This window comes from Corylus avellana, chromosome ca1 (genome assembly GCF_901000735.1).
Source record: "Corylus avellana chromosome ca1, CavTom2PMs-1.0".
Taxonomy (NCBI): Eukaryota; Viridiplantae; Streptophyta; class Magnoliopsida; order Fagales; family Betulaceae; genus Corylus; species Corylus avellana.
Window position 1 is genome coordinate 12917862 of NC_081541.1, and position 11060 is coordinate 12928921.

The 11060-nt window shown below is 39.8% G+C and overlaps 1 protein-coding gene across 1 annotated transcript; it reads left to right on the forward strand.

Moving 5' to 3' along the window:
• Positions 1–6582: 6582 nt before the first annotated feature.
• LOC132184572 (uncharacterized) lies at positions 6583–7523 on the forward strand. The gene is made up of 3 exons (XM_059598291.1): positions 6583–7006; positions 7139–7309; positions 7483–7523. Exons 1-3 carry the CDS (start codon positions 6583–6585, stop codon positions 7521–7523), a joined length of 636 nt encoding a protein of 211 aa, XP_059454274.1.
• Positions 7524–11060: the final 3537 nt, after the last annotated feature.

Below are 11060 nucleotides of genomic sequence, written 5' to 3' on the forward strand. Positions count from 1 at the left end.
CGCAAGTGCACAAGGTCAACATAGTAGTATATGGTGCACGTACGAGATTATTCCTATTAGGATTGCTAAATTTTGCTTAAAATCAATTCCATAAGTAAAACAAAACTAAGATTGATTTTGAGTTGATAATAATAAAAGGTAGGGCTTTGATATCCACCACTAATTATATTTAGATAATATAACAATATGCCAATGCTTTGATCATGTTATGCATACTTAATGTTTGTCAACCTAAGGGTATGAGTGTCTACTCCTTAAGCTATTGATTTTCCTAAGCAACAAATTAGGCATGAGTATCTACTCTAATTCTTTTCTTTCTTAAAGGATTTAGCATGGGTGTCTACTAAGTAGTTCTTTAAGAAAGCATGAATTTGTGAAAATCGACAAACACATGATGCCTAGGGCATGGGTGTATACCCCCAGTTCCCCATGTTGATTAACTCAAGAACCCGACTTTGATTTCTTTTGTTACTCTTATTAAATCCAGGACTCGGTCATCCAAATTGATTTAACTAACTAGTCCATACCACATGCATATGTTGATCATGCAAACACATATGAGGAATTCATGAAAACAGAAATTAATCAAGTTAAATATCACAACATAATCATCACAAAAGCACCAATATTGAATATTAAATAAACATAATTAGGGCTTCAATCTAGCCCTATTAAGTAAATTAGTTACACATGAGTTTGATGTTAAACATCTTCATAAAATAAAATAGAAAGGAAAAGAATAAACCCGAAACTTGAACTTGAAGAGCTCCAATTCTTCTCTTTGAAAATTCTCTCATATTCTAGAAGTTTAAGGGTCTATTTATAAGTCTTAGAAATACTCTAGAAACCCTAAAAAACGTAGGGTTTGAGCCCTAGTTCGTACAAACATATAAAACCCTAAAATCACACTTTCCATAAAGAGGCTAGCGGTTGGCTTGCTCCTCACGTATGAGTGCGCTCGATCGCAGGACTGCGATCGATCCTCCGTGCTGGGCGCTCGATCGCAGGTGCGATCGAGGCTACTGCTTGTGCGCACGAGTGCACGCCTTGCGCTCGTCTTGGTCTTCGCTTGTAGTGTGCTCGATCGCAGCTCCCATGCGATCGATCGTACTACCAGAGCCTCCAATTTTCTCCAAAATAACTCTTTAAGCCCAAAACTTTCGAAATTACTTCCTTTTCTTCCAAAAGTCTACAAAAACAAAGAAAGCACATAAAAGAGCTAAAATGGCAGAATGTGAGCAAAACTAAAGGATTAACAAATGCAAGTTAAGGGCTAAAATATGAATATTTTGGCACTTAACAAAGGTTCCCCAGCTTCATATTTTGCAAATGGGTTGAAATCGAAGTATGTAATTCCTCTGCTATCTGGCATTTGCTCTTGTCCGATTATAGTAATCTTCTTGATAGCTTCTTCGGTAGGGAGAATATCTTCAGGTTTAATAATATCAAGATCAACACCTTCAGGGGGATTCTTAGACTAGCTTCGGAGAGTTTCAAAACTTGAGATGAAACCTATGCCCCAATTGTAATCTCGGCCCCAAAAAGCAAAAGAAAGCTACTTATAGAAACTCCGAGCTTTCTCTTTATATCTAATTAATTGGTCTTTAGCTCGGGAGAATTTTCTTTTAAGACTCAAAGTCTTCTTTTCAGCAGCTTTAAGCTTCTTGTCTGTCTATTTTTGTTTCTTCCCGGCAGCCAGAAGTTTCTCCTCAGCTATTTTTAGCTTCCCCTCAGCTACTTCAGCTCTGGTACATTGCACCGCGGAATACTTCTGTGCTTCATCGAGTTCTTCCGAAACTAAGTTGATACGAGACTCAGTAGCTCGGCATTGAAGTTCAGCTTCATCATGTTTTTCTTTAAACTGATTAGCTTCATCTTCAAGATTTGAATAGTTAGTTAACAACCTCTCAGATTTTGCATTTTCAGCGGCCAACTCAGTTTCTAATTCTCAGATTTGAGAATTTGCTTGAACAGATTGAGCCTCCAACTTGGTTATCTGTTCTCTAGAAAGGAGAAGCTCATTCTCTTGCTGAGATGATAGTTCTTTTAGTTGTTTAATTTAAGCTTCAGCATCTTCAAGTTTCTTTTTTGAATTCTTGGCCTCTAGAGCCGAACTCTCAACAGATCTTTTAAAGTGGAGGTAGAAGTTCATACTATGCATTGATCCCTACAACAAAAGAAGTTCGCCAGAACAAGAATATTATTATCAACATTTAGAAAGATAAGAGAAATATTTACCTCAAGTTGATGATACAACATGTGCTCCATTACTTCCTTCGGGAATTGAGCACTGATATCTAGCGCATGATTAGCCTGCGTTAAATCGGCTAAGGCAACGAAGGGATTGCCAAACCAACTATCACCCAGCCGAGAAAAAGGTTCCCCGAATGACCAAGTAATTGGTTCAGGTGTACGGTTCATCGAAGAACTAGTTGCTTGTGAAGTCCCGGCAAGGTTTTGTGCATCATAGCAACCTGAATTATTCTTTGGTAGCTAGGTTAATTCTTCAAGGTTAACTAATTCCCCACTAGTTGGAAAATTTAAATTAACCTCTTCAAATTCACTGGCTGTTACTACAGGTTCGGCAGCCATTGAGTCAGTAGCTATAGGTTCAGCAGCTTCATGTTCAGCAGTCTCATTCTCAGCAATTATATACTCAACAACTACCAATTCTGTAACTATTGGCACATTAACAGCAAGCTCTGTAATTGAAGGTTCAGCAATCACAGGTTCTTTGGCCACAAGTCCAGTAGTAGTAAACTCAGAAACCACAGGCTCGGTGCCAATAACTTCAAGATTTACAGATGAACTCTCTACTTCAGTTTGTCCTGAAATGATTATTGCAAGTGGCTTTATTATCGGCATCTTTAAAGCAAGATCTCTGAGGATACAGTCTACATCTTCAGGACTTCCTTCTTCAGACTCAAAAACATTCAAATGCACAACTTCTCTAGGAGTCGAGGAAAGAGGCACGGCAAAGGGTGGTTCAACCTCAAGTACTGCAGGAAAAGGAAGCTCGGTTCTTGTTGGTGTAATAGAAGATGATCGGGAAGGTTTGTTTGCAAGAAGGGCATCTTAGACTGATGTATCTTTTGTGCCCAGAAACTTCCTGATGCCACCTAGAACACTAGAACATGCTCTGACATAAGGAGCAGGCACTTCCACTTCAGAATCAATTCTCTTTCCACCTGCTTCTAAGTCAGATGTAGTTTTAACTCCTTCTTCCTCAGGGAGGACATCAGATACTACTCCTATTGCTTCTGGTCCCGAGCTTACTTCAAGCCTCTCTGTTTCTAAATCAATAATAGGCTTTACTATTTTTGAGCCATCTTCAGTTTTCTTTGTCTTTTTCTTCTTTAGAGGAGGAGAAATGCTAAAATCTTCGGGCTTGTCAACAATCACCAGAGAGTCTCTAGCAGCAATTGGAGGTCTTGCCGAAGGAATCTTTGCGAAAGCATCTCCAACTTTCCTCTTGCCTTTATCTTTAGCGAATATTTCAGAAGGCTCTTCAACTTTAATTTTGCCGCTAATTCTTTTCCTCGGAGGCTTGGCAGACTCGGCAATTGACCTTTTCGGAGCTTCGGCATAGGACTTCTTCTTTGGTGGAGCAGCTTCTGTTGATCTCTCAACCAAGGGGGTTTCCAGGTATAACCTTATGTTGTCAGCTGTCATGATCACATCATAATCCATCTCACCTTTATGTTGTTTGACATAAGCCAGAACTTGCCTCACTCGGTTAATCTCTTCTCTGGTTAATGAAGGTTCTTGTTGACCTAAAAATAATAAATTATCTTAAGATTAGCTTTGCTGCAAAAAGAGAAAAGGAAAAGAGGACAATGTTCGGTTTATACCTTGATTTGAAGGGGAAATGGTTTCCCAAGGAACACTTGGGTCTCTAATTACTTCTGAAGGTGCAAATTCCTATTCACCTTGGGCAAAGAAGAATTCATCCTTCCATCCTTTGTTGCTGGAATAAGTGGGCTTGAAGGAGATGAATTTTAATCTCTTCCGAGTTTGGAAAGTAAAGAGGTGGTCAGTTTTAGGACCCCCTTGAAACTTTATACACCTTTAGAAATTCTACGACAGTAAGGGGATGTTCTGCCCTGAGAATCTTCGACCAAAGAATCATGCAGGCAAAGAAGATTCTCCAACCATTCGGCATAATTTGATGAGGAGCTACCCGAATGTAGCTCAGCAGTTCACAAACTATCCTCGGGAAGGGTAATCTAAAACTTGTTCAAAACATCTCCATGTATAAACAAACTTCATTCCTGTCGACATCAACCACAGCTCTGAATCCTTCATTATCGAAGTGTAGTTGTACCGAATTAGGAATGAAACAAGTTCTATGAACTTCAGGTTCATCCTTATCCATTAAAATTGCTTCCACTGCAGCTAGGTATGAATTACCCAATCCACTAGAATCAGCATCACCTTTACGACCCATCAAATACAGAAGTTCAAGGGCTAATTGACGAGGAATAAAAGCATAACCTTGCTGAATTAAAAGGTGTGTAACACTTAAACGAAGATGACCAACGGATGGCTCAATCAGAGGAAGAAGAAAATATAAATATTTAAGTATTGGGCTGTTTGGATGAACAAAAGGCACGGTAGAAGGGACAGAATCAACTGTGGTTCTGAAATATACCACTCTAAAAAAGTAATACTAAGTAGAAAGATCTGGGTGAAAGAACGGCAGTTGTGAAAATTTTTGCAAGAGCTTGAAAGAACACAGTAATGGTTCTGGTTGAAACGAAAATGGGGGGTTAACGAAGGCTAAATGGTTTAAAAAGGCTTCAGGAAGTTGAAACACAAACGGCGCATTTAAAACCCTTGAAGCTAGGGTCCCTTGAGAAGACGCGCCATTTAATTCATACCACTTGTGCAGAGATTGACACGTGGTTGCTTGATTTTTTAACCGCAAGAAGCTCGACACGTGGTTAGAAGAGGGAAGGTAAATCGTTTATCGCTCCAAATATTCCCTCTTGAAATTCAAAAAATTCCAAAATTCAAAATTTTGAAGGCCAACTCACCTTGTTTTACCGAAGACAAGGCAAAATTTATGAAAGCTGACCCATTCTCAGAAACATGAAATTTCCATAGTCTCTCAGACTAGGAAATTGGGGGTAACTGTTGGGTCATAGATCAGCCATACTAAGCCCCAAAAAACAATTACTCGGCCCACAATACAAACTCGATTACTTATACCTACTTACTGAACTTAAGGTCGGTAAAGTTATATCAACCTAAGCTTGGTATGTAATACTCGGTTCAAAGACTCGGTAAACTGAGTCTAGTATATGCTCCCAAAGATTATCTTCGGGAGACTTTATCTACTTACGTGGCATTCTCTTATTATTCATCAACACAATATATGACATGTGGATCCTCAGGAGGACCACTATGAAATGTGAGCAGCTGCTATCTGATGCCTATAAAAGGAGGCCCCATTTCAGTTTTGGTAACTTCTTCTTTTTCCGTAAACGGATATTCTCAACTCTCTTCATCTCACTTACAATCTTCAAAGTTTATATATTCTCCTAAACACAAGTGATTGATTTAGGCATCGGAGCTCTTCTCCGCCGGCAAACACCGGTAGCTTTGATCCTTTTATTATTATTTTGTAGTTAGGTGATTCTTCAGACATCACTACATTCACAGGGTTCGTGCTACGTCATCATTCGGAAAAGTGTGTTTTAACAAGTTACGTACACAGAGACACATCACATGCATCCACATGATGTACGTACATCATGCGCGCACAATGAGAGAAAGGGATATATGCATGAACTTTCAGTAGAAGATGAAAGTTTCCACACTAATGAGACAAGTTGATAGTATGTCTTAAATGAGATTTATTGGGCAGATTATATTACGATATCAATCACCACAATTCTAGCCAAAGATATTCTAGCTAGAAGATACACCAGCTGTTCATGTAATTGACAGCTCTGCGCGAGGATCATGTTAACAGAGCAATAGCTCCTTGCCTTTCATAATTCAAATCTTCCTTATGTATATTTTAGAATAAATATTGATTGTATAGAAATCATCTCCTTCCTTTTCACTGTACAATTTCCTTTTATGTGTTATTCTCTGTAAACAACTATAAATACAAAGCCACGCCCAACATGATCTTTGGGGCTGTTTTGCACTACAATTTCTGTGTCATTATATGGTATCAAAGCCTATTACGACTCACGTCAGCTTTTTTTTTTTTTTTTCCATGGCTTCTTCAACTGCTGATTCCAGTCTCATCCCACTTGCCAACCTCACTCACCATATCACCCTGAAATTGACCCGAGATAATTTTTTGTTTTGGCATTACCTGATGGCTTCTTATCTTGAAGCCCAAGATCTTTTCGGCTATGTGGATGGCTCTATTCTCTGTCCACCATAGTCTGTTCAGCCTTCTAGTGATACTTCGTCAACTACTTCACTTCCTAATCCCAAATACAATCTTTTGGTTCAACAAGACAAATTATTTTAAGTGCTATTGTCTCCACTCTGTCTGAAGTTGTCCTTGCCCATGTTGTTGGGTTGAAAACATCACGTGATGTTTGGACTACGTTGGAGAAGATGTTCGCTTCTGAGTCTAAAGCTCGTGTTATGCAGACTCGATATCAACTTGCTACCCTCAAGAAAGGTGCCTCATCTATTACTGACTACTTTCATAAGGCCCAGACCTTGGCTCATACCTTAGCTGCTATAAATGAGCCCTTAAATGACTTTGAAGTTGTCTTTTACATTTTGGTTCGCTTAAGCACAGATTATGACCCCTTGGTCACCTCAATTACAACTCGTATTGCTCCAATTTTTATGGAAGAATTGTATGGTCACCTGTTGACCCATGAGCAGCGAATTGAATTGCATCACACTATTCCAGATTTGTCTTCCTCCAATGTAAATGTGGCCCTGCGCCACTCCTCTTCCTTCAACAACAATTCCCATGGCTCCCCACATTCTCGTGGCTCATCTCATATGGGACGGGGGAGAGGACGAGGTAGAGGATGCTCCTCTCAAAGTGGTCATTTCTCTCATTCTACTTCTATCAATCGACTGGTGTGACAAATCTGTGGTAAGATTGGTCATTTGGCTCTCAAGTGTTATAATCGCTTTGACCATTCTTTCCAAGGCGATTCTCATGGACTTGCTGCTTATTTTGCTGCCCCTCATGCGGCCTCTGACTCCTCATGGTACCATGATACGAGCTCCACCCACCACTTGACCAATGATCTCTCCAATCTCAATGTCCGCGCAGAAGAGTATACGAGCAATTGCCAAATCAAAGTTGGTAATGGGCAAGGTTTGCAAATCTCACACACTGGTCTTGCTTCTCTTCCATCTCATAATCACAATTTTTCCTTAAAATCTTTGCTTCATGTTCCCAAAATTCAGAAGAACCTGATTTCCGTTAATAAATTCACTCGTGACAATCAAGTGTTTATTGAATTTCACCCTACTTGTTTTTTTGTTAAGGATATCAAGGCTCGGAGATTGCTCCTCCAAAGCCTGAGTAAGGATGGCCTCTATCCATGGCCATCTCGTTTGCCTTCCTCCAGTCCACGATTAGCTCTTGTTGGTGAACGAGTCTCAATAAATCAATGGCACTCTTGATTGGGCCATCCTGCCTTGCGTACTGTTCGTCGTGTGCTTACCTCCCATCAGCTTCTTGTTACTTCAAATAAATCTACTGCAATTTGCTCCTCTTGCCAACTTGGAAAACTTCATAAATTGCATTTTCCTGTTAGTCCGTCTGTGTCCAATGGTCCTTTGGACCTTTTATTCATGGACGTATGGGGCCCCACCCCTCTATTTTCCACTAATAATAAATGTTATGTCCTTTGCATTGTGGATGATTTCTCCGTTATTCTTTGGTTTTTCCCCTCACATGCAAATCTGATGTTATTACTGTTTTTTGCAATTTTCAAAAATTAGTGGAAAATTTTTTTGGTTGGTCTATCAAGTCTGTGCAAACCGATGGAGGAGGGAAATTTATTCCTGTTCAAAAATTCCTTATATCCTGTGGTATATCTTATCGTCAAACATGTCCGCATACTCATCATCAAAATGGGAGTGTGGAGAGAAAACTTTGTCATATCGTAGATACCGGCTTAGCTCTTCTAGCCCATTCTCATGTCCCATTAAAATTTTGGGATGATGCGTTTGATACAACATACTACCTAATTAATCGATTACCCTCCTCTGTTAATAGTGTCAAGTCCCCTTTTTGAATTACTCTTCCACAAATCTCCAGATGTTAATCTACTTAAAGTCTTTGGGTGTGAGTGTTTGCCATATCTTAGGCCTTATAATTCTCACAAATTGTCTTTTAGTTCCCTGTCTTGTGTTTTCTTAGGCTATAGCAAACCTCATATTGGTTATAAATGCCTCCATATACCCACTGGCCGGATCTATGTTGCCCGACACGTCACCTTTAATGAAACAATGTTCCCTTTTCAAGTTTCCTCCATGCCCATTCCCTCCATGAGTCCCACTTCTACTCTTTTACCCACAAACTTACGTTTGCAGCATGTCTCCCCACATTCAACCCCTCACTTTGTCTCCATCTCCTCCTTTGATGACATCACCTCTCTTGGAGTCCTCATTGTCCCCCACTTTGTCTCCACCTCATCCCTCGATGTCATCACCTCCACCTCTTGTGTCTCCTAATAATACCATCAACCCACCAGCCCATGACCATTTAAGCACCACTTATTATTTTCCTGCTCCTCTGTTTCCCCATCCTCCATCCCCTGCATCTTCTCCCCCTGTTGAACCCCCACTTCGTACCCATCTGATGGTCACTAGAGCTCAAAATAACATCCATCAACCCAAATGTTACACTGATGGGTCTGTGAGATACCCTTTACCTCGTGCCTACACTGCCTCCTTAGTTTGTAAAGAAATTGAGCCCACGTCCTATACTCAAGTTGCTAAGGATGTTAAGTGGAGGGCTACCATGGCTGAAGAATTCAATGCCCTTATCAAGACAGGGACTTGGACCCTTGTTCCTAAAACTTCATCCATGAATGTTGTTGGTGCTAGGTGGGTTTTCCGCATTAAACGCAAGGCGGATGTAGTATTGAGTGCTAGAAGGCGCGCCTTGTTGCTAAAGGCTTCCATCAACGTGAAGGCATTGATTTTTTGGGACATATAGTCTCGTTGTGAAACCCATTACTGTTAGTACAGTGCTTTCTTTAGCTGTTTCTGCAGGATTGGATATCAAGCAAGTAGATGTGAGTAATGCCTTTTTTTATGGCCACTTACAAGAGACCGTCTACATGTCTCAACCCCCTGGTTTTGTTCATCCCATGTATCCTGATGCGGTGTGTCATCTCAAGAAAGCATTGTATGGTTTAAAACAAGCTCTGCGTGCTTGGTATCATAGATTCAGTTCTCGCCTGTTGGAGTTGGGGTTCTACGAATCAAAATCTGATAACTCTCTATTTATCTACAAATCTGCTTTTGTCACTATTTTCGCATTGGTGTACGTGGATGACATTATTCTCACTGGGTCACATACGGGTGTTATCAATGAACTTATTCACACTCTATCACGTGACTTTCCAGTGAAGGATTTGGGTGACCTCCATTATTTTCTTCGTGTTTCTGTTACATGTGTTACTAATGGTCTTCATTTGTCTCAATCCAGATACATCTTTGATATACTGACACGCAAGAAGATGTCCACTGCCAAGCCCATCTCTTCCCCTATGGCAGCCAACTCATCTCTCAGTAAGTTTTTTGGCTCGTCATTCGATGATATTACTCTTTACTGTAGCACTGTGGGCGCTTTACAATATCTTTCTCTCACATGCTCAGACATTGCTTTTGCTGTGAATAAAGTCTCTTAATTTATGCATGACCTTCATGATATTCATTGGTCTGCTGTTAAGAGGATCTTGCGTTATTTGAAATTTACTATTGATCACGGGCTGTTAATCCAAAAGTGCTCATCCACTCAATTATTTGCTTACTTTGATGCAGATTGGGCTACGTGTCCTGATGACCGTAATTTCTACATCTGGTTATTGTGTTTTTTTGGGTTCAAATATTTTGTCATGGAGTTCTAAAAAGCAACCTATGGTTTCAAGATCCTCCACTGAAGCTGAGTACAAGGCTGTTGCCAATGCAACAACTAAACTCCTCTGGATTCAAGCCTTATTTCGGGATCTTGGTGTCTTTTTCCCACAAGCGCCTATTCTGTTTTGTGATAACATTGGAGCCACTTATCTCAGTTCTAATCATGCTCATCATGCTTGTACTAAGCACATTGAAATTGACTACCATTTTGTGCTTGATCGTGTGGCGTCCAAGACTCTTGTGGTGAAATTTTTATCAAGTAAGGATCAATTTGCAGATGCCTTGACCAAACCATTGGTTTCTCATCGGTTCCATGAACTCAAGTCCAATCTTAACATGTGCTCTCCAACGTTAAGATTGTGGGGGCGTAATGAGACAAATTGACAGTATGTCTTAAATGAGATTTATTGGGCAGATTATATTACTATATCAATCACCACAATTCCAGCCAAAGATATTCTAGCTAGAAGATACACCAGCTGTGCATGTAATTGACAGCTCTGCGCGAGGATCATGTTAACAGAGCAATGGCTCCTTGCCTTTCATAATTCAAATCTTCCTTATGTATATTTTAGTTTAAATATTGATTGTATAGGAATCATCTCCTTCCTTTTCACTGTACAGTTTCCTTTTATGTGTTATTCTCTGTAAACAAACTATAAATACAAAGCCACGCCCAACATGATCTTTGGGGCTGTTTTGCACTACAATTTCTGTGTCATTATACACACAACCTTTTATTAATTTCCACGAGATCTTTAAAGTTAAAAAGAGGGACAATGATTACTGACTTTTGGGACGGAGGAGCAAGCAGGGGAGGGAACTAGGGAATAGTAAACTTAATTATTGCAAAATTAAGCCAACCGTAACTTAACGAAAAATTCTTAATTCCAAATGATCGAGGAGAGAATAATTAAGAAAATTATATTAAATCACATTAAGCCATCTCTTGGTGATGATTCCCATAGTAT

What these genes read in the sequence shown, in the direction of transcription:
- LOC132184572 (XM_059598291.1), top strand. Translation starts at nt 6,583, where the DNA reads ATGTTCGCTTCTGAGTCTAAAGCTCGTGTTATGCAGACTCGATATCAA. An exon ending in GGGACGGGGGAGAGGACGAG is followed by an intron (nt 7,007 to 7,138) that starts GTAGAGGATGCT and finishes ATTCTTTCCAAG; the next exon opens with GCGATTCTCATGGACTTGCT. An exon ending in CAAAGTTGGTAATGGGCAAG is followed by an intron (nt 7,310 to 7,482) that starts GTTTGCAAATCT and finishes TTTTTTGTTAAG; the next exon opens with GATATCAAGGCTCGGAGATT.